A 24,086-nucleotide genomic window follows, 5' to 3' on the forward strand; every position below is an offset into this window, starting at 1 on the left:
TAATACATTTTGCTCTACTGCTGTCTTCACTAAAAATAATCATGATTCCAGCATTTCTAGTGAGGTTCTTAATAGATGCATCACAGTGGAACCAACAAAGTTCCAGTATTCTATTCGGATTAGAATTATAAAGATTTTAATGCCTATTTGTTAATTTTTTAATGACTACATATGGCTCTGGAATGACTCTACACCTTTACCCTCATTACATATGCTAAGATCTGTTCTCACTCAATCACTCATTCATTCATCTTCTACCGCTTATCCGAACTACCTCGGGTCACGGGGAGCCTGTGCCTATCTCAGGCGTCATCGGGCATCAAGGCAGGATACACCCTGGACGGAGTGCCAACCCATCACAGGGCACACATACACACTCTCATTCACTCACACAATCACACACTACGGACAATTTTCCAGAGATGCCAATCAACCTACCATGCATGTCTTTGGACCGGGGGAGGAAACCGGAGTACCCGGAGGAAACCCCCAAGGCACGGGGAGAACATGCAAACTCCACACACACAAGGTGGAGGCGGGAATCGAACCCCCAACCCTGGAGGTGTGAGGTGAACGTGATAACCACTAAATGAGGGCTTTTTTATTTGCTTATTCATTTCTGCTTTTAATTATCTAACTTGATTTTTTTTTTTAGTATAGCTGTCTAGATAGGAGAGGTTGATCCTGGACGAGAAGCCTAAATAAATATACAGCCACCAATCTGAGAAGCTAACACCATCAGAACATGTTCTCACCTTCTTTCACATACTCCAGAGTTACCAACTTTAATGTTTATTTACACATTTTAGCTTCGGAGAACCCTCTTTAGTACGAGATATTAGTAAAAATTTGAGAAACTTATTTTGTGACGTTTCCTATAATTAATTCTATCTATTATGAAATAAAATAGACAAGTGATTTGTAAAATGATTCCTCTCTGAGGTTTTCACATCTTTCTCTCTCTGCGTTGATGTTGTCAGTAAGCTGAGCAAGCTGGAGCTGCTGGAGGAGCTGAATGTGAGCGGTAACAAGCTGAAGACCGTCCCATCCACCGTGTCCAGCTGTAAGAGACTTCACACCCTCATCTCACACTCCAACCACATCAGCGTCTTCCCTGAGGTCCTGAACCTGCCCGAGATAAAGGTCAGTGTGAGCACATATGTACAGTGTCATCCATCAGCATGAGGAAAACCTCAGAGGTATTTATTGATGCCTCAGGAACGAGGGTAAGAACAAAATAATGAGCCCAGAAAGAGAGACACAAATGGTTATAGGAGATAAAATCAACCTGTGAGGTAAAATGAAGTGGATGAACTCGAGAACATAACACAGAGAAGTTGAGAAGGATTGTTAGACGTTATGTGAAGATGTCTAGGGATGTTTATGTCTCCAAGGTAAGATTTACCCATGTATTAATCAGTGGGGTGCCAATAGTTTTGAAACCGGTGTGAGAGTTATACATTATTATGTACATAATAATCTACATCTCCATGTGATACAGCCAAGGATATTACTTATTCCATGTGGCATTAGTTAACTAACTAGCTAGTTATAAAATATATTGTTAATAAAATGAAATAAAATCTAATTCAATAAAATACACCATTTATACAATTAAATAAATTCTAAATAAAAGTAAATGTGTTTAAATTAATATTATTAAACATTATTCATGAATAATACATTTATATGGTAATTTTTATTTATTTATTTATTTTTATTTATTTTTTTTCCACATAAAACTACACCCAAAATAGGGCTGGGCGATACAGCTGAAAACTGTATCACGATATCAGTGTTTCATATCGGTCGATATCGATAATTATTGATATTTTTTATGACCCATATAAAATAAGGACCAGGAGAAAAATATATTACATTTAAACATTTTTATTTTAAACTTAACCTTCCTCTGATCGTAATCCCCTCAGTTATTAAGACAGAAATTTCAACAAGCAGGAAAACTCACATAATTATAATGTAAACATGAGTCTAAAGTCACGATGAACACTTAACAATTATCTCTACACGTTTAAGGTGCAAAATGAAAGAAAATGTCAGAAATGCTTAATAAAGTGGAATAAAATAGTGCAAAGTGTTAAATATAAACATACAGAAACCTGAGAATTTAGTGCAAGTTTAATGCTAGGAAGTTCACTAGCTGTTCACCTTCTGGTGAATAAAGCGTTTTAAAATATGTGGTGTTTTGTAAACAGAAATAAAACTGTGGTAGACTGAGATACATCTGTAATATAAAACACAAACCTGATACAGTACAGTAACATTGTTTGAAATATAAAACCTGCAGAAATTAGAGAGACTATTCGATCACGTGTCTATCGCGATACATATCGTTATCGTTTTATCGCCCAGCCCTAACCCAAAAATAGCATTTTTAGATTTTTTTTTACTTAATATTTTAAAAAGGAGTGAGATTCATCAAACTGTAAATCCTGGAATAAATAAATTGATTGGTTTTTACATTGTTATAGAAAATCTTTCACATTTTTCAGAAATTTTTCAGGGTTTTACTCCTTTTTCAGAAATGCTCACTCTCTGTGGCTACATTTTTCTAATGTAGGTTTTTGTGCTTTGCAAAAAAATAAAAAATAAAATATTATTCTGATATTGGATCACTGTAGGATTTGGGTTTGGGTTTTGTTTTTGAACTTTTCAGCGATTCCTTGGTGGATTTACTGGGATGTTTTTTGTCATGTTTCAAGGTCCAATTCCACATCAGACTTAAATTTTTTGACAGATGGTCTCACATGTTCCTCAAGCACCTTCTGATACGATGTAGAATTTGTAGTGGATTCTATGACGGTGAGCTGAGCAGGACCTCCTGCAGCAAAACATCTCCAATCCAGAACACTTCCACCTTCATGTTTCACAGGTGGTCTGAGGTTCTTTAGCTGAAATGCTGTATTTGGTTTACACCAAATATTTCCTCTGTTATGGTCTCCAAATAATTCCGTTTTTGACTCATCTGTTACCGTACATTATTCCAGAAGTCTTGTCCTTTGTCTCTGTTCTTTCACAAGCTTCAGTCTTGTCCTCATGTTTTGTCTTAGACAGTAATGTTTTCCTCCTTCACACCTTCCATGATCATTAAAGTTGTTCAGTCTGTTTTTGATTGTAGATTCATGCACTTTGACGTCACCTGTAGCAGGAGCTTGCTGTAGGTCCTGTGATGATATTTTAGGGTTTCTGGAGACGTCTTTAATCGTCTTGCAGTCTGCTCTTGGGGTGAATTTGCTTGGACGTCCTGACCTGGTGATGTTGGCGGTTGTTTTAAATGTTCTCCATGGTAAATTATTTCTGGACAGTAAAATGGATGATTACAAATTCCTTTGAGATCTATTTATATACCTCACCAGACTCGTAAGCGTTAACAATCTTCTTTCTGAAGGACTCAGAGAACTCTTTGGATCTCACCATGGTGAAACCTCTCGCTTCATGAATTAAGCGCAAACCAAACTAAATCATTTAAAAAAGACTTTTCTTTAACACTATTTAAAAAAAAAACACACAGGCTGGGGGGTCCTAATACAAAGTTAGGTATTTGCCTATATTTAAAATAACTGTGTGTGTGTGTGTGTGTTTAGCTGGTAGATGTGAGCTGTAATGAGCTCACTGAGATCCTGGTGCCTGATTCCGTCCCAGCCACACTACAGGAACTAGACCTGAGCGGGAACGGAAGCCTGATGCTGGAACACAAAACCCTCAACATGTTCAGGTGAGTAATCACACCAGCATGGAGCGCAGACGATACCACATACACCAGGAGTTTGCTTAGAGAGAAGCGAGCGATGGAAACATCAGAGTCATGGATGTAAATCCCCCCAAAAAAATATTAAAAAAATATCGCACTCTCTATTGTGATAAAAAATATATGTATATATACCTAAATAATTGTGTAAGTAGAAAAAAAACAAATGCAAAAAATGCATTTAGAAACAGTTGAGTCCCCCCTCCCCTCCCCTCCCCTTCCTCACAGTGGTTTGACCCACTGCCTGCTTTCCCAGTTCATCACCTACTCTGCACACACGAGTCAGGTGTGTGGCTGCGGCTCAATTAATGTTGAGCTCCATTAAGTAGGGGATTTTATTCACTCTAAATAAAGCGATTCTCTTTAATGTAGTTGATGCAGATTCATTCATAAATTAGTTGCGGCAAAAATGCTGATTACCGATGTAATTTTCCATGAATCTGCTATATTAGCGATTAAAATATTACTTATCTAGTTAACGTTATCTTGTTTACAATAGCTTGTTGCATAGTGCACTGCAACTAACACGCCAAAGCCGTGTTTAAAAATGTATTTAAAATTCATTCATTCATCTTCTACCGCTTATCCGAACTACCTCGGGTCACGGGGAGCCTGTGCCTATCTCAGGCGTCATCGGGCATCAAGGCAGGATACACCCTGGACGGAGTGCCAACCCATCACAGGGCACACACACACACACACACACACACACACACACACACACACACACACACACACACACTCTCATTCACTCACGCAATCACACACTACGGACAATTTTCCAGAGATGCCAATCAACCTACCATGCATGTCTTTGGACCGGGGGAGGAAACCGGAGTACCCGGAGGAAACCCCCGAGGCACGGGGAGAACATGCAAACTCCACACACACAAGGTGGAGGCGGGAATCGAACCCTCAACCCTGGAGGTGTGAGGCGAACGTGCTAACCACTAAGCCACCGTGCCCCCTATTTAAAATTTTAAACCTTTTTTAATTCCTTGTTTTTATTGTTGTGATTTTTTTTATGATGGTCTTACTTTCTTTATGTAAAGCGCTTTGAATTACCATTGACTGTAGTATTGACTGTATTATTTGTGTCCCCTTCAAAAATTGCTCATGAGAAATTTTATATTTATTGTCCCCCCCCCCCCACTGTTAAATGAAATTTACGCCCATGATCAGAGCCATTTTCACTGACTGCTCATCAGCTGTTGTGAAACTGTGATGTGTTCAAACGCAAACATTTTACTGTTTAAAATTAAATTCCACGCTTCTCTTATACTCTTTACTTTTCTGACAGGTTTGTTAAGTGTAGTAAATGACACAATAATTACTGCAATCGCAAAATCATGAAATCTTAAAGGTACTGAATGACAGATGTTATAACTGCCAAATACTGTAAATGTAAATGTAAATAACCGTGTTTTATCTGCACAGATTCTTTTTTTGGTCAGTTTCCTACAGATCTGAGGAAAATGTAGATGTTCCAGATCGTCTCAGTTAATCAGCCCATACAAAGGGCTTAATGTCTAAATCCAACTCATTTATTATTAGATTTATGACATAAGTCATGGTTGGTGTTCTGTTTTTTTGTGATGAAATAAATTCCCAAGTTATACAATTAAAAAAAAAACACATAAAATAAAATAAAAAATAAAATAAAGGTTTTTTTTTTCACAAGAAACCCTCAAAATGGATTGGATTTGCATAATACATTTGCATTCTTATGAATAAACGTCAACGTAGAAGGCGCTACGCTGAGAAGTGCTTTATGTGGGTGAACTTTAACCTTTTGTGAATATTAGAAGGGTTTTCTTTCTTCTAGAAGCTCATTTTTCCTGTGGATGAAAGAGCTTCTCAACTACCTCAGTGACCTCAGCTTGGGGGATCGACAAGTCCACAGCTGAGCCCTCTACTTCCTCAGTGGAAGACATGTCGGTGGGGTTGAGGAGATCCTCGGAGTACTCCGTCCACCGTCCGAGGATGTCCCCAGTCGAAGTCAGCAGATTCCCACTCCCACTGTAAACTGTGTGCAGGGCACTGCTTCCCCCTTCTGAGGCGCCGGACGGTTTGCCAGAATTTCTTCGAGGCCGACCGTTAGTCCTTCTCCATGGCCTCACCGTACTCCTCCCAGACCCGGGTTTTTGACTCCGCAACCACCCGGGCTGAAGCTCGCTTGGCCCTCCGATAGCTATCAGCTGCCTCCGGAGTCCCCCGAGCCAACCAGGTTCTTCAGCTTGATGGCATCCCTTACTTCTGGGGTCCACCACCGGGTTCGGGGATTGCCGCCACGACAGGCACTGGAGACCTTACGGCCACAGCTCCGAGCGGCCGCGTCGACAATGGAGGTGGAGAACATGGTCCACTCGGACTCAATGTCTCCAACCTCCCTCGGGATCTGGTTGAAGCTCTGCCGGAGGTGGGAGTTGAAGATCTCTCTGACCGGAGACTCTGCCAAAAGTTCCCAGCAGACCCTCACAGTACGTTTGGGTCTGCCAAGTCTGGCCAACTTCCTCCCCCGCCATCGGATCCAACTCACCACCACGTGGTGATCAGTTGACAGCTCCGCCCCTCTCTTTACCCGGGTGTCCAAGACATACGGCCGGAGGTCAGATGAAACAACCACAAAGTCGATCATCGACCTCCGACCTAGGGTGTCCTGGTGCCACGTGTACTGATGGACACCCTTATGCTTGAACATGGTGTTTGTTATGGACAAACTGTGACTAGCACAGAAGTGCAAACAGGGAGATTTAAATTAAAATAATAAAAATAGAAATCTGATTAATCAATATCAACATTTATGTTGGGTATGAATTTCTTTGTGATATTTGATTCTGAATTTAACACAGTTTTGAAATCTTTTAGGTATTATTACAAATTCAGGTTCAGATTCTGTTGTCTGGAATGTGACTTTCTGCTGAAATCTCTTTCTCTCAGTCATATAACTACTTTGAAGCTGGACCAGAAGCCGTCCCTGAGCACGGCGGAGTCGCAGGTCTCGTGCATTCTCTGGGATCACGGCTACGCTGAGATGAGTGGCCAGAGAAACAAGTGAGCAGCACAAATCATCCACAGTAATCCCTCTGCAGTGTTGGCAGTGTGTTTCCTCCCGGTGCTCGAGTCACCTCGCTGTAAGGTGGCGACGCTGCATGCGGTTGTAAAGAAGGTTTTTCATGTTTAATGAGGCCTTTGTGCCGCGCTGTCACTCGGAGGGTCGTCACCTTCATTCCTTTTCAACCGTCTCTGCTATCAGTGTCTCTTTCTCTACACCAAGTGCTGATGAATTCTTTGTTCCGATTGGTCACGAGGTGTTCAGTCATTTTCTGACAGAGGCTGGAATGCGTCACAAAATTAAAATGCAATCGTGTGGTGATGTCACTAACGTGTCACAGGCTTTTACATGCAACAACATGCTAAGCGCTAGTTACTGTAAAGCTGTTCCGATACTTTTGCTCATATAAAGAATCTAGTGCTCTGACACATATTCTAGATTTTTATCCTTTTTAACTCCTCTAGAGCTAAATATCAGACAACAAATGCTGAAATTTGATATATCAGCTCATAGTCATCTTTTGTCGCTCTTGAATAAATATTTAAATTAAGTCGCGGCCAAATTGCTGTTTCTGTTGTTAGAGGAATAAAACCATAAGTTACATTCCTATAACAGCATGTTGTAGAGTGTTCATAGCTTTGAGGTTGTTTTGGTCTAAGATTGTTGTCTGTGCAGGTTGTGTGTGTCCGTGCTGGCCATGGATCGTTTCGGGGACGGCGTCGAAGCGGTTTACGGGATTTTCGATGGCGACCGGAACGAGGAGGTGCCACGGTTGCTGCAGTGCACCATGGGAGACGTACTGGCTGAAGAGCTTCAGCACAGCAACGTGGACAGTGTATACATGTGCAACACCTTCCTCACCTCGCACAGGTAATCTTTTAGGAAATTAGTGGGAAAAAAAATATAAAAAAAAAAATTTGGGATCATCTTTGGAAGATGTTGAGCATCTATCATCCATCTACTTCAGTTTTGTGATTATTTCCATATTTGGTAACGTTGGCTGAGACATCACAAAACCACTCAAGGAATATTTCTGCAATTCTTTATTTTCTGTGATCACAATAGACTTACTGCAGAAATATTTGCAGTTATCTCCATGTATGGTATTGATGATTATATTAGATTATATTTCTGATGCATCACCTATACCCAGGACGACCGTGTACGTATTTTTAAATACTGCACACAAGTCATTTTTGTCCATCATATAAACCTGGTGCTGATTCATTTGCTCAGTTTCTAAATATATACGTATCATAAAATCTATTAAAATCATCACACATTGTTCAGGAAACACAATCCCTAGAGATACAATCCCTCTAAATAGAAGCATTTGAGCTTCATCAAAATTTATAATCAGCAACAGTATTGTATGTGATCTTGATTAAATATACACTGTGTTGTTCAGTCGTTTTGCTGACGATGTTGCTGCTATAATTATTGCTGCTGCAAGACTCAGTAGTTTATAGCTGAAGCCCATATCATGCCCTTTATTATTATTATTAATACTTATTATTCTGTGCATTTCATTAAGGACTGAAAATCTCTTTAGAAGTGTTTCTATCACAGAAAATCTAAAAAAAAATACTGTACCATCGGGGTACAGTATGTAAACTAAACCGGGGGGGCACGGTGGCTTAGTGGTTAGCACGTTCGCCTCACACCTCCAGGGTTGGGGGTTCGATTCCCACCTCCGCCTTGTGTGTGGAGTTTGCATGTTCTCCCCGTGCCTCGGGGGTTTCCTCTGGGTACTCCGGTTTCCTCCCCCGGTCCAAAGACATGCATGGTAGGTTGATTGGCATCTCTGGAAAAATTGTCCGTAGTGTGTGTGTGTGAGTGAATGAGAGTGTGTGTGTGCCCTGCGATGGGTTGGCACTCCGTCCAGGGTGTATCCTGCCTTGATGCCCGATGACGCCTGAGATAGTTCAGTTCAGATAAGCGGTAGAAAATGAGTGAGTGAGTGAGAGCAATTGAGGGTTAAGGGCTTTGCTCAGGGGCCCAGCAGTGGCAGCTTGTTGGCCCCGGGATAAAAACTCACACCCTTCCTATCAGTAGTCCAACACCTTAACCACTGATCTACCACTGATCTACCACTGCCCATATACAGTTTCATATGAGGAAAGAAATATCTTGGTTTATGAAAGTTAGGAGTCCACAAGGTGTGTTTCAAAGAGATTAACGGATTTCCTCGACAGCCAATAGCATCCAGCTAGTTAACATATTAAAGAATCAAAAGAAAAAAGAAAACATTTATGCTTAACTGAAGGTAAGTATAATCACAAAGCTTATTTTTCTTCACCGTATGCCTTGTAGAAAGCTGGGGATGGCTGGACAAAAGCTCGGGGCTTCAGCTCTCCTCTGCTACATTCACCACGAGTCCTCTGAGTCGAGCAGCTACTTCAGCCTGACCGTGGCCAACGTAGGAAACTGCCAGGCTGTGCTGTGCCGCGACGGCCATCCGCTGGCCCTGTCCAAAGTCCTTAGCTTGGAGCAGAATGCTGAAGAGATGGAGAGAATCAAAACAGCCAAGGCGATCATCACTGAGGTAGAGTTTACTAGCTATACTCTAGCTAACGTGACAAATATGAGCTAGTTTCCCACATTTAAATAACCTCCTAAGTAATATAGCTAATATCAGCATTATTTTGTATGGATAGCAGGAGAACTTACTTAAGCTTTTATAATTTGGTAAAAAGTCAAAAGAACTTCTTTTTGATTTTATTGAAAGGTTTCCCAACATTTTTGGTGAGACAACCAACCAATGTACATTTCCAAGCCTTAGCATTTTGGCTTCTTCTTCTTCTTCTTCTTCTTCTTCTTCTTCTTCTTCTTCTTCTTCACCCTTGAAAATCCATGTTTAATAAATCTGTCAGCATATTTTCATGCAGCATGTAAGGATAGATACATAGATGTATTGGTGGATGACCCTAAATAAGGTCACTGGTTTGCAAACCCCTGATTTAAATATATTATTATTAATGTGATGACTTTCTCAGTTGTTTTATCATACTGAGAGATTTACACATGACTGTATTGACTGACAAATCTATTGAACCTTTTTGTGCTGTAGGATAACAAGGTGAGTGGAGTTACATGCTGTTCTCGCATGTTGGGATGCTCCTATCTATACCCCTGGGTCCTTCCTAAGCCCTGGGTACGAACTGAACCCCTTTGCGCTCAGGATGAGTTCCTGATCTTGGGCAACAGGGCACTTTTCCAACATCTGTCTTACCAAGAAGCAGTGAAAACCGTGCTAGCTGTCCGAGACCCTCGAGCTGCTGCAAAAAAACTCTGCACACTTGCACAGAGCTATGGGTGTAAGGACAATGTCGGGGCAGTAGTTGTGGCCCTGCGTATTGGTGAGGACAGTTGTACCTGCGAGCCTCCACTCTCCTCTGAGGTTCGAGGAGCCCATGTACCTACCCCCATTTCTATATCTGTGCCATTTCTTGACCCATCCACTCCTTCTTCAAGTAGTGGCATTGCCTCTGAATTCAACAGCGAAACATCTGCTTCTGAGGTGGGAAGTGAGGCTGGGTCCACGGCATCTGACGAACAAACGTCTTCAGGCCTAAATGCACGACCTGACCGCCGCTGCAGCTTACACCCAGCTGCAACGTTTTGCAACTCTGGAGGCCCTGGAAGTCTAGGAGCCGGAACTCACCCTGCTCTGTTCCAGCGCCAACCATCCTCTGCAACATTTTCAAGCAACCAGTCTGACAATGGTCTAGACAGCGATGATGAAGCTCCACTGGAGGGTGTCATTTCTAATGGGAGTAAGTTGGAGGTTGAGGTGGACATCCACTGCTGTGCATTTCAGCTTCGCTCTGGGCGTCCAGAAAGCCCTAAGGATCTGGATCTCCGTGGCTCTGACTACACCAGCAGCAAGATGCGCCGACAGAACAGTGTGGTGGTGTCGACCGCTAATGGCTGTCTTCTTGCTGTTTGTGGCCGAGAGATCTCAGACCTCAAGAAATCTCCCTCCACGTCCAGCCTGTTTGGGAAGAAGCTGTCTAATGGTTCTGTTGTAGCACTTGAGGACAGTCATAACATCATCGAGGTAGCACTGGAAGCACCGAAGAAGAAGTCTGGTTATTTTGCAGCACCCGCCCAACAAGATCCAGAGGATCAGTTGATCATACCTCCCAGTCTTGAACAAGATGTACGGGAGCAGCTAAGGAGCCAAATTCCAGTGGTTTCTGGTCCTCCGCCACCCTTAACACCTCCTACAAGCAGAGACTCAAACTGGGATCACCCTCACCCCGGTCTCCCTCCTGCTACCTTCCAACAGGAGGTTTATGACACTGCTCTATAGAGACTACTACCCGAGATGACCTAGTGCCATATTGTGGAGGTGGATGTAATTCATTTTGCTGTGATATTTTCCAGTTCTTTATTAAGCTCTATCATTGTGTGAAGACCTGCATGTGCTTAAACGGTGACATCCCACTTGCCTGGAGTGGTCTCTGTTTAATCTAAGGAGTGGAACGTTTTGATAGAAAGTGCACAAATTTCAAGAATAGTAAAACAAAATCTTGAAAGATTGCTATCTATTAGAAACCGCGACACGAACTAAAATACCTCATATATAACCGTGCATAACTAACAAGATATACTGTATAGCCCTTTACAACATCATTTGGCAAAAAGGTTCTTTGGGATATATCCACGACCAAAAGGTAAGAAAAGTGCCTATTACAGATGGTTCCGGCTCACCAGGCCCTCCGTTGGTCTGGTGTGCTTTCACTGTTACCTAGAAATGCTCATTTTTTGTTGAAGTTAAAAACTGAAGTATGATCGGGAACGTTCGGCTTCCTTTATCTCGTTTGGCGGAGTTCAGATCGCAGAGAAAACTACTAAAGCTGTGGGAAGGATGGCACACACTGTTTGGCTTCCTACAGCCTTTCTGGAACCTTTTGCGCAAAATATGCACCGCACACCACGTCCTGTCATGGTAGACATTGGTAATGGATTTTCTTACCAAGATTGTGACTCAGAAGAAGAACGAAATCAAACACGATATATCATTTCACGATGCATCCGAGGTGCAGTTGCAGTCTCGGCCAATCAGAAAGAGATGGTTATTAAACGTAACTGGCTGGAATCACGACTTAATAATGAGTCATTAGGAGTACTTGAAGCGTGCCATTAGAGACTGAATTATCAAAGCACTCATGCCTGAAGCTTTTAAGGCTTAAATACTGTACATATTTGGTCTTTGCACTAAAGTGCTGCAAAGTAACACTGGTCCTGATAGAGCATGAATAGGGTATTTTTCATCCTATATCTGAACCGCTAAGCTAATTATTTACAAAAAAATGACATTATATCCATATGTTCTTCTTAGTCGACTTACGTCTGTTCACGACACCTGATTTTACCTGATTTTTAACGTGAGTGATCCTGCCCCATACTTTGGTATGTTGAATTTTTTTCCTTTCGGTTAAAATGAAGATGAATCAAAGCAGCTTTACAATGTGATTAAGCTTTCTGTGAACGTAACACGCACTTAGTTCTGGTCATCGTTGGGGTTACTTAAAGACCAGATGTGATCGATGATAAGAATACACAATTGGAGACTAAATACTCCAATTTTATTTAAATACTTGAACACAAATGAAGCCACGCCCACAAAACCTGTCCAAATTTACTGAAGGAATAATTTCCACTTCTTCTTTGGTGCCGTTTTAGCTTTCCTGGAATACAGCCACGGTACCCAGGACTGTAACAAGGCTGACAAATTTAATGAGGTTCTCATGATGAATATCGTCGCTGTCGGGCGGAAACCTCGTATGTCCAAATTTGGTCACTTCCATATTTTTTCACATATCGATGCTATTGGTCAGTCCCCACGTGGGTCTGTTATTTTTACAAGTTATTAACCAATCTAAAGTCTTGAAAATAGCTTGAGCGCAAATCTCATAACTCCATTGGACACTTCAACTGTCCACCTCTTCCTCACTCCGTGGGAGAGCTTCACGTCATATTTCTCCTCAAGAAGAGTCGCAACGAATCGACACGTCTTCTGAGGTAAATGTCTTCAAAACACTGGGCTCAAAGAAAAAAAAATCTTGAAAAAAGTTCTGGTGCTCGTCTGAGGACAGGAATTTAGCGCAAGACAATCCACTGCAACGCGGACTAAACCCTGTGTACTGCAGATAAGGTACGGCGTTTTTTTAATTTCCTGAAAAGTAACGGTTTTGGAGATACGAGGATTCCGTCTGACAGCGACGATATGTGTCATAGTTCTAGTAATAAATCACAGCACTGAATCTGCATTACATCTAATGCTAAATTCTCATCTGTTTAATTCTTTAATTTATTGCGTCAATTATTTTTGTTTAACAAGATGATTTACAAATACAATGTCACGTATTACATTTAGAATGTATCTGTTTATCTCATAGCTATTTTAGATATTAGCTAATTATACACAACACTGCCAAAAGTATGTGCACCCCTGACCTACATCACACCTACATGCAATTTTCCCCCAGACAGTTGGAATTAAGAGGCTCAAACATGACAATGTTCCCTCATGACAATGTCCCTGGGCACAAAGCACAGAGCTCCATGTAGACATGGTGTAGTGGTTAAGGTTGGACTGGAAGAACTTAAGTGTCCTGCACAGAGCCCTGAGACCCCACTGTACACATGAACTGGAACACCGTCTGCACCCCAGAACTACGCGACCTCACTAATGCTCTTGTGTTGGAATGAACACAGAGCTCCACAGCCACGCTCCAACATCTACACCGCCACGCTCCAACTCCTAGTGAAAAGGTCATTATTAAAGCAAAGGGAAATAAATGTGCAATGGGATGTTCAGCAAGCACATATGGGTGTGATGGTCAGGTGTGCAACTCTTGGCCGTATAATGTATGACTGGTTTATACCTCTCTAGAAAAACACCGAGGTCTTCTTCATGAGGTTTTTTCAATACATTTACACCCACTTTCTCAACCAGATGTTTGAGCTGGAATCTGAGGATTTCTGTGTATTCTTGTTAGAGATCACCTCTGACCTTTATGAAATTTAGCTACAAGTTAAAGCACTTAGTGGAAAGAAATGCAGAAGAAAGGAAGTACTGAAGACTAACAACAGAAAAGACATAAGATTTCATTGCTTGCTTTTTGTGTGACAGGAGGTGCCAACATTTATGCTTACGTTGGAGCATTTATTATTTGTAATACTCTCTTTTGCTACAGAGATATAGGAGACACCAGTAAACGACGAGGTCGAAACGTGAATAAAATTCACCTGACAGAAAAACCCCTTCACCGAAAGGGAAAGGACGGAGGACGAAAACGACGCGTTTGTTTTTATCGGTTTTTATCTAGGTGAATTCTGACACAGGAAATTGCACAACCTTTAAGAGATTTATGAGCCAGTAGGAAACAACTATTGTTTGGTGCACATAAAATATTTAAACGTTATATTTTCTTTCTTCACATATAATAATCATGTTGTTGATTTTTTTTTTTAGTGACAAGTTTTCAAGTAATAAAAGCGCAGGGTCTGAAGTTGCCATTAAACGTTCGCGTTCCGTTTTTATATGACCGTAATTTAAAAAAAAAAAACACTCTATTTTAAATATCTTGTTTCCCCATTTCTACAGATTCGAATTTAATGGTTTTAATGAAAATACATTTTTCATAATTTTTAGCATAGAGTCGACCTTTCCTCTGAGCTATTCTAGGATTTCTTTGTTAGCAATATTGGCACCTCTGCTGAACATTTTATTCACTGTTCACTGAAGAAAAAAAAACTGTCACCTGGAGGTCAAGTCTTTAACATCTTGCTTTTTACTTTTTACTCAGTGGCCATTTACTCACTAATCACTTTGCTCAGTAAAACATCAAAAGTAATAAAGCAATTATTATTATTAATTAATAATAATTATATTATTATTATTGAGACTATTATTGAATTATTCAGACGATGAACTGGAATCGGATTTGGGGGCACGGTGGCTTAGTGGTTAGCACGTTCGCCTCACACCTCCAGGGTTGGGGGTTTGATTCCCGCCTCCACCTTGTGTGTGTGGAGTTTGCATGTTCTAACCGTGCCTCGGGGGTTTCCTCCGGGTACTCCGGTTTCCTCCGCTGGTCCAAAGACATGCATGGTAGGTTGATTGGCATCTCTGGAAGATTGTGTGAGTGAATGAGAGTGTGTGTGTGCCCTGCGATGGGTTGGCACTCCGTCCAGGGTGTATCCTGCCTTGATGCCCGATGACGCCTGAGATAGGCACAGGCTCCCCGTGACTCGAGGTAGTTCGGATAAGCGGTAGAAGATGAATGAATGAATGAATGAATTGGATTCAAGTTTTAATTTTTACTAGTTTGGATGTGGTTCAAATAAATAAAAAAAACAGGAACGGTTGCTGGAGTGGCCTTTATACTTTAAATCACTCACCTGTTTGCGCATTTAATTTTTTGTTCTTTTTTTTTACTTTTCATTTTTAAGTTGTATAAAAATTTTTAGACAAACTTTCATTTTCTAGGTTTATCCTTCTCTTTGCCAATACAAACAAAAAGGTTGCTTTCCCCACTTTTATAAATCAACCAGCACATGATTTACATGCAAGTTGCCACTTTTGGAAAAAGTGTTTTTTTTTTGTTTTTTTTTACGTCAAAGAGCGGATTTGTTTTTTTCTAGAAAATTGCAGACTGACTATCAAAAAGATTTTTTTTTTAAAACTCCAAACCAATCAGGTCTTAAGAAAAACAAAATGTGATGATAAAAAAAAAAAAAGAATCTTGTTATTGAGCGAATTTGAAGAGATTTCCAAACTTTTCTAGATTTGCAGTGGAACTAAAAATAATGTGACCGTGTTCCAGTGGTATGATATGAGATATGAAATCGCACAGATTCTAAAGCTACAGCGAAGACAAACACCCTCTTCATCACCAATATTTATTTATATTATTAATTCAAATCTAGAGACGTGAGTTTTGGGAAAGGTTTAGTTCATATATTTTAAAATAGAACTGACCTTTTTTTTTTTTTTTTTTAAATCAAATACATTTTCTAGAGTGAAGAAAATGACCGCTGAGAAATATCCTAATTTCACATGTGTGAAAGAAATAAAAAAGAAAAACCACAGCTCTGAGTTTTCACTTAAAAACCCTGTGATTGAGAGCAAAAAGCCTAAACCAATCCAAATCCATCTCAACTTCAGAAGTATTTTAATCGAATTTTATTTGAATGGTATTTACCTGCCTGTAAGTAATTTGTTAACAAAATTAATTTGCAAGTCTGTAAGATTTCTGATGTCTTATGTGTATTATCTGCTTTTATTTTAAGTTTTGCCTGGAATGTACAGTATATTTCATTCCATCACACTTTTCCAGACGAAGGCACGTTGTGGACAGACAGACAGGCGTTAGTTAGTTTTCCATGTGACCAAAGTTCCATCTCACAATTCTGTACATTATCTTGAATCTTTTTTTTTTTTTTTTTTCCTAGAGACACTTATATTTTCTCTCAATGCCAAGAAGCTGAGGTTTATTTTTATACATCATTGACTAATGCAGATTTATCACTCTTTCGGTAAAAAGTCATGAATTTGCGGTACCTTGTCGCCCCATCGAAATGTTTTATGACCCAAATGTTAAATGTATTCAATGTCAAAAGCATGCCCTATATCAATAACTACATATAATTAAAAATATAAATAGATATGAACCGGTTACTTTGTACAAAACACTCAATCAATCTGTTTGTAAGAATTGTTTTAAATATCCAAAGCCTAATGTGTATATATATATATATATATATTTTATTTTATTTTTAAGCATGCAGAAATCTGCTGAATAGTTTATGTTCTATATTTAATGTAAATGAGTTTTAAAAGAAAAAATGCCGTTCTGTTGACTTAAGAGAAAGATTAACGCAAGCACTTTTGCTGTTTGTCAGCTAGACTTTAAACCTCTTCGGATTTCGAGGGTGGGGTGATGGCTCATTATTTCATTTGAGATGCTGCTATGACTAGTTTGGAGCAGAAAAGCTGTATTTTTAATTACCTTTTCAGCCAAGTAGCAATAAACATTTATACTGTGGAGTGTGTTTTTAAGTTATTTCTTTCAGAAAGCACAGAGAGACGTTCGTTCCAGCATTTTCCATACGTATCGAGTCACTACGTCCATAAAGGAAGTTTATAGTGTTACAAAAAGAGATGATTTTTTTTTGCTTGTTTGTTTGTTTGTTTGTTTGTTTAAGTAACTTCAGGAAGTAAAGTAAGGTCCATAAATAAATAATATAAAATCGAGGATTAGTCAGTAAGAAAAAAATAATGTTAAAAAAGTAAATAAAGTCAAAAAATAGAAACAGTATGTAAACTAAACCGGGGGGCACGGTGGCTTAGTGGTTAGCACGTTCGCCTCACACCTCCAGGGTTGGGGGTTCGATTCCCGCCTCCGCCTTGTGTGTGTGGAGTTTGCATGTTCTCTCCGTGCCTCGGGGGTTTCCTCCGGGTACTCCGGTTTCCTCCCCCGGTCCAAAGACATGCATGGTAGGTTGATTGGCACCTCTGGAAAAATTGTCCGTAGTGTGTGAGTGCGTGAGTGAATGAGAGTGTGTGTGTGCCCTGTGATGGGTTGGCACTCCGTCCAGGGTGTATCCTGCCTTGATGCCCGATGACGCCTGAGATAGGCACAGGCTCCCCGTGACCCGAGGTAGTTCGGATAAGCGGTAGAAAATGAGTGAGTGAGTGAGAGTAAACTAAACCATTAAAGGTGTTTGAAAGCCAGTGTTGACATTTGAAAAACAAACACGCCCCTAACCCAAATGGGTCCCACCCCTGTTTTGATAGCTCCGCCCCACACATACATACGTAACCCAGGCAACTATTATGGCGGAACCTGTTGGGGCGGCTGACCGAGGGGATATTTTTATCAATAAATGAACACAATGAGTAACACTATGGTAATACAGATGTGTTTTTGTAGTACTGTGTGTTGTACCGTGAAAGGTTTAGCTCCATTTCCCACGGAAGACGACGTTCAACACCTGGAACCCGAGGCAGAGGTAACGGCAGGTATCCGCCATGTCAATGCTTCAATCGCTCCGCTGCATATTGACAAGACACGCCCCTTTCTGCTCATTGGCTACACGTTTGTTTTGTTTGTCAACTCAGTTTTCTGAAGCATTTCTCAAACATCGTGCACCGCACCTTTAAAGTAAGGTCAGTAAGTAAATAAAAATAAGTAAGCGTATAAAAGCAGAAATTCAAGTTAAGTAAGTAAATGAAATTAGGGCAATAAGTCAGTATTTAAATAAAATTAGTAGGTAAAGACGAGAAATAAAGTCAGTAAGTAAATTGTTAGTGCAACTAAAAAAAAGTCAGTAGATAAGCTTAAGTAGATAAATAATGAAGCTGAGTAAACTAAAGTCAGGTAGTAAATAAAGTCAATACGTAAAGTCAGGAATGAAATAATAAGAAAAGACAGTAAATAATTAAATAAAAACCAGCAAGCACATAACGAGAGTAAAGTAATTATGTAAATTAAGAAAGATCGATATGTAAAATCTGTTATTAAGTCAGTATCTGAATCAAGTCAGTAAGTAAAGTCTAAATACGTCAGTAATTAAATTAAATTAGTAATTTAATAAATTCAGTAAATAAAGTCAGTAGGTAAATAAGTCAAGGAAATAATAAGTAAAGATTTTGAAATAAATTATTGTCATATTAAATAAACAGTAAGTATAAAAAGATTGAAGTCAATAAGTTAAATAAAGCATTAGAAATAAAGTTAGTAAGTAAACTAAATAAAGGCAGTCTGTAAATACAACATTAAGTAAATAAGGTCATTGCATAATGTCAGTATACGGCGTTAGTAGCTAAATAAAAATCGGTAAACAAAGATTAAATTACATTAAATGACAGTACATAAATAAATTTGTGAGTAAAGTCAGCAGGTAAATAAAGTCATTAATAAAGTCAGTAAGACATAAAATGATGAAAATTAAGTGATTATGTAGATGCAGCATGGAAGGTCAGAAGATAAATTTAAGTTCAGTACATAAATAAAGACAGTTAGTAAAGCAAGTGAATTCAATAGGTAAATAATACAGCATGCCCTGTGATGGGTTGGCACTCCGTCCAGGGTGTTTCCTGCCTTGATGCCCGATGACGCCTGAGATAGGCACAGGCTCCCGTGACCCGAGGTAGTTCGGATAAGTGGTAGAAGATGAGTGAGTGAGAGAGTGAGAATAATACAGCATGTGAATAAATAAAGCAAATGACGGAAAAAGATGTGTTTTTTAAATATTTCATTTTAACAATATCGGAAGATTCAAGTAATAAAATTAAACAAATAAAACCAAAGAAAAGACTTTTTTAAAATGATCTGTAAAATGTAATTACAAAAAAAAACAACTCATTTCTTGTGAGAAAGAGGTGAGGACAAGCCCACATTTATTTGTCCTTAAAATGGATAAAATGACCTACAGGTGATTCGCATCAGGTGTAAATTATTAGGACGTTATTTAAACCTCAGATATTTGCTCTTAATTGTTGAAGTGAGAGGTTTCACCGTGGTGAGATCCAAGAGTTCGCTGAGGCCTTCGGAAACAAGATTGTTGACGCTTATGAGATATAAAAAGATCCTCATTGGAAGCGTTGATGTACTGGTTTTGGGAGATTTAGTTAAAGGTAAATACAACATGGAAAAGTAATTCTTTTGTTGTCTACATTTTTAATCTACATTTAAACTGGGAAAGGGCTTAGACACACTTTTCCAGTTTAAATGATTAAAGACATGTCTCTTTAGTCAGACATACACATACAGTACTTCCCATAATCTTGTGCTCCATTACATCTGACCACATGCACATTATCATCTAGTACTTGCTAATATTATGAACAGCAGCTACGCTAATTCCCATCGACTGCTTCACTTTTTCTACCCATCCCAAAGCATACAGAAATTGTACCAGCTCCAGTTGTGTTCTGCATCATGAAGATTTTGGACCTTCATTGAGATGAGACCGACCCTGTGAGGATCCTGAGGCATCTAGAGATGTTCCAGATGTTTAGTTGGATTCCGCGTCATGAAATATTCAGACATGTTAAGAGGAGATGCTAACTCCATGTGGTCTTTGAGGACAACATCCTCCTCATTAATACACAATTGTCGGACTGTATATTTATAATCACACCCTCCAGTGTCACCCACATGAGGATGAGGTTCACTTTTGTGTCTGGTTCCTCTCAAGGTTTCTTCCTCTTCTGCTTAAGGGAGTTTTTCCTCACCACAGTCACCTCAGACTTGTTCATTATGGATAAATACAAACACATATAAATGTTTAATATTAAAAGTTTAATATTAATCTTAACTTTTTTTTATTATATTAATATTTGTATAATAAACTTTTTGTATTATGTTTCTTATGTTCTGTAAAGCTGCTCTGAGACAATGTCCACCGTTAAAAATGCTATACAAATAAATTGTATATTAATTCACATTAATGTTTATTGTAAACATAAAAAGTGTAGTGAAGTAAAAATCCTTAAAAAATCAGCATATGTGCATAAAAATCAGCATAGCTAATAGAGTAACAAACGTTCCCAGGTAACATGATCCAGCGATCCCCTGCGCTTCCTCCATCGATTTTACAGTGGTAGTGTTTAGAGGTCTAGAAGCGGTCATTCTCTGCCTCCCTCTGCTGCTTCATCTGTCTGACGGCTCTAAACGCTCTCACGGCAAACACGGCGCTCATCATGAACACAAAGACGCCCAACACGCCGAAGATGCCACCTGCGACGTCCGTCCCGCTCAGGCTGCACTCGTAACCCTTGATGTTTTTGGTCATGTACATCTCCTCTCTCTGCTTGCAGATCGGGTTACTGTACGTCTCTTTGACTTTGATGAAGTAAAAGGCCAGCGCAGGGATATACCCCAGGCTTATCAGTGCGTCCAGTAGGGCCTCGGGCAGCAGCACGACGGGGTAGCGGTAGGGCACACGGAACACCCCGAGCGCCAGCACGATTAACGCGTAAACCATCAGCGCGCCACCACATGCCATGCTGTAGATATACGGAGGGATCTTGAGCTTATAGAAAAGGTCGTCCAGCTCATTTACTTTCGCCGCTTCCTGCACCGTGAATGCCTGAGCCCCGCCATAGTAGTAGTAGTAGAGTCCACCCAGGTTGGCGATGTCCTGATATCGACCCTTGTTGCTGTACGGAACGCCGGCACAAATCACAATCAGCAAGTTCACGACAAACTGTGCTCCCTGGCAAAGGCCTTTGTATGGACAGAAGAAGGGTTAAACAACGAACCAAGAAAACAGACATGATTTGTACGATATGGTAAAAACAGGTTTATTTAATATTGATGGAAGGATATTGTCTGCAGTGTCAGCGCTTTGCAACAGTCAGACATAAAGCTGTAACTTTTCGTATAGACTTCATAACACTTACCTCTGGATGTAAGAATATACTTTAGGTTGTAAAGAGCTTCTTCCTTTGTTGATTCATTAGATGTATATCTACAGATATGATCGAATGATTGAGGTTAGATTAAAAAAAAAAAAAGATTTTGAACATCATTGGTAAGAGATGTTATGTTGTCGCTTCTTACACTTCCTGATCAGGTTCTCTGTAGTTTGGCGTTCTGTCTTCGTAACGATAATCTGTGCTCCTGTCCTCCCTGTATGACTCGGTTCTCCTGTCTCTCCTGTAGTCTCTGTCCCGCTCTCTCCTGTCAGACTCGGGATAGTTCTGGTTCCTCGTCTTATAGTGCCGCTCCGGCATTTCTCACATCAACAAGGCTCCTGACTACTGAAATAACCGACAGGTGAAGAGACAGATATTAAACATAACAATCTCTAATAATGACACTTCGATGAGGACGCTGATAATAAAAACACCCTGAATGTGTGAAATGTGAAAATAGTCTCATTTTCTTTATAAAGTTTGCATGACTTACATGATTGTCATGCCATTTTTCTTCAACAGATTAATAATAACCAAACTTCTAGACAAATTATCTCTCAGATTATCAAATTTGTCATAATCTCCCGCTTATGTGTCAAGTGATAATTAAACAATTAAACCAGTTAAAATGTTTAGTCTTGTATGCAAAAAGAAATGTGAGAATGTTGAGAATGAGAATATTGATTTGTTAATTAAATATTTTATCACTGAACTACACACATTCTCTCTCTCATATATATATATATATACACACATTCTGGCTTTAATAAATAAACTATTTAAAGGTTCAAGTTCACTTTATCACTTTATTTATATGGCACATTTAAAAGTGTTAATAAAAATACACAGAAAATGATAAGACAAGATATAATGAAAGCAAATAGAATTAAACAATATAATAATACACAATAAAACAAGCAATAATAAGAACAAATGTAGGATTAAACCAATTTAAAATGAAAGGGAAAACTATTGTATATATAACATATTATATATATATAATATGTTATGTATGTATATATATATATATATATATATATATATATATATATATATATATATACACACAGTATATAAGTACATATTGTATATAATGTGTAGTGCTATTGTAAGCATGTCTAACAGTACACTGTGTGTGCTGACTATGTATGAGCATATTGCACATTTGCACATTTTCACCTTTATGTAAATTGTAAATTGTTCTGGAGTTTGCTCCTAAGAACTTCACTCACCATGGCACATGTGCTGTGGTGATGTGACAATAAAAGTGACTTGAATTGACTATAGATATGTCAAGGAGAACAGATGCGTTTTTAAAAGGGGTTTAAAAATGGACAGAGAGGGTGATAATGTTAACTCTATGGGCAAATCATTCCAAAACTGTGGCCCAATCACTGAAAAAGCTCGATCCCCTCTACACTTAAGTCTTGACAAGGGAACAGTGAGGAACTAAAGGTTCATGTTCAATTCAGGCTTCAAAAAGAAACAAGAGTGTGATTGTTTCTCTCATGTGTGTGTGTATATATATATATATATATACATATATATATATATATATATATATATATATACATATAAGGGGGAAGTCGTGGCCTAATGGTTAGAGAGTCTGACCATTCTGAGTCTGAGAGTATATATATGTATATATATATATATATATATATATATATATATATATATATATATATAATATATATAGTAATATTACAATATGTAGTTTATTTATAATACGTATTAACCGCCAGTACAGAAAGACCCAATCAGAGCAAGCAGTTAATGCACCAATCAAAAGCAGAGCTGACTGTAGTCCCGCCCCCTCAGCGTTCAAATGCGGAAGTGATTTTATTGAAGTCGCAGAATGTTATTATTAAGGGAATATAAACCTTTCCTGGTGTTTTTAATGACTTACACACATTAATTTTTTATAATTAATCATTTATAACTTTACACGACGTCACTACGCAGTTATTTATAAGCTCCAAAAGCGCTGTTTGAACCAAGATTTATCCAAAGCTTGATGTAGTCAGTGAACTTCCGCCATTTAAAACGTTATATAACAAAGTTATATATTTATGTCTAACATATAAAGTTATATAGTTATGTCTAACATATAAAGTTATATAGTTATGTCTAACATATAAAGTTATATATTTATGTCTAACATATAAAGTTATATATTTATGTCTAACATATAAAGTTATATAGTTATGTCTAACATATAAAGTTATATAGTTATGTCTAACATATAAAGACTAGAACTTCCAGATCATCTGTATTTAGTTCACGTTCATTTCTAGATCTCTCTGGACTAATCTTCTCAAAACTCATATAAATAAGTAAATAAATAAATAAATAACCAAAAAAACACAACCGAATTCATAAACGTCCGAATAGATAAATAAATAAATAGAGATATAGACAAATAACTAACAATCATTTCACTTTAGATACTTAAACTATCCGTCTGAAAACAAACACAATACCTCCACTGGATTTAATGATTCTTCTCGTTTTGCTTATGGATTAGTTTCACCTCGAGGTTTCACATTAAAACCCCGCCCCTTACCTGTATGTGGGCGTGGTTTAATCCCGTCATCCACATCCACAGGCTCTTATACGTTATTTTTTTAGAGTCATTAGTTAATGCAGGTGAATTAAAACAATATATATGAATATGAATAGGAATAGAATTCGGGGTCACGGTGGCTTAGTGGTTAGCACGTTCGCCTCACACCTCCAGGGTTGGGGGTTCGATTCCCTCCTCCACCTTGTGTGTGTGGAGTTTGCATGTTCTCCCCGTGCCTCGGGGGTTTCCTCCGGGT

General features: G+C 39.0%; 2 protein-coding genes across 4 annotated transcripts in view; one reads left to right on the forward strand and one right to left on the reverse strand.

The window, feature by feature from the left end:
* phlpp2 (PH domain and leucine rich repeat protein phosphatase 2) overlaps positions 1-16,885 on the forward strand; it is a 49,477-nt gene extending 32,592 nt beyond the window's left edge. For both annotated transcript variants that reach the window (XM_060871764.1, XM_060871842.1), the window contains exons 14-19: positions 981-1,143; positions 3,606-3,736; positions 6,710-6,823; positions 7,500-7,694; positions 9,138-9,369; positions 9,895-16,885. In XM_060871764.1, the coding sequence (XP_060727747.1) occupies positions 981-1,143; positions 3,606-3,736; positions 6,710-6,823; positions 7,500-7,694; positions 9,138-9,369; positions 9,895-11,139 (2,080 nt within the window). In that variant the 3' untranslated portion in view covers positions 11,140-16,885. The remainder of the gene's footprint in view (positions 1-980; positions 1,144-3,605; positions 3,737-6,709; positions 6,824-7,499; positions 7,695-9,137; positions 9,370-9,894) is intronic.
* A 2,322-nt stretch (positions 16,886-19,207) lies between these two features.
* On the reverse strand, positions 19,208-23,847 carry marveld3 (MARVEL domain containing 3). Of its 2 annotated transcripts, none has more exons than XM_060871293.1 (4): positions 23,748-23,847; positions 21,410-21,609; positions 21,250-21,317; positions 19,208-21,073 (listed from the first exon to the last, which is right to left on the reverse strand). In XM_060871293.1, the coding sequence occupies exons 2-4, from the start codon at positions 21,580-21,582 to the stop codon at positions 20,463-20,465; spliced, it is 852 nt and encodes a 283-aa protein (XP_060727276.1). In that variant the 5' UTR covers positions 21,583-21,609; positions 23,748-23,847; the 3' UTR covers positions 19,208-20,462. The 2 variants fall into 2 exon arrangements, with proteins under 2 accessions (XP_060727276.1, XP_060727319.1); XM_060871336.1 differs by having other exon boundaries at positions 21,410-21,606; positions 23,748-23,833.
* Between the last annotated feature and the right edge of the window lie 239 nt (positions 23,848-24,086).

This window comes from Tachysurus vachellii, chromosome 1 (genome assembly GCF_030014155.1).
Source record: "Tachysurus vachellii isolate PV-2020 chromosome 1, HZAU_Pvac_v1, whole genome shotgun sequence".
Taxonomy (NCBI): Eukaryota; Metazoa; Chordata; class Actinopteri; order Siluriformes; family Bagridae; genus Tachysurus; species Tachysurus vachellii.

What these genes read in the sequence shown, in the direction of transcription:
- marveld3 (XM_060871293.1), bottom strand. Translation starts at nt 21,582, where the DNA reads ATGCCGGAGCGGCACTATAAGACGAGGAACCAGAACTATCCCGAGTCT. An exon ending in AGAGAACCTGATCAGGAAGT is followed by an intron (nt 21,318 to 21,409) that starts GTAAGAAGCGAC and finishes TCATATCTGTAG; the next exon opens with ATATACATCTAATGAATCAA. An exon ending in GTATATTCTTACATCCAGAG is followed by an intron (nt 21,074 to 21,249) that starts GTAAGTGTTATG and finishes GTCCATACAAAG; the next exon opens with GCCTTTGCCAGGGAGCACAG.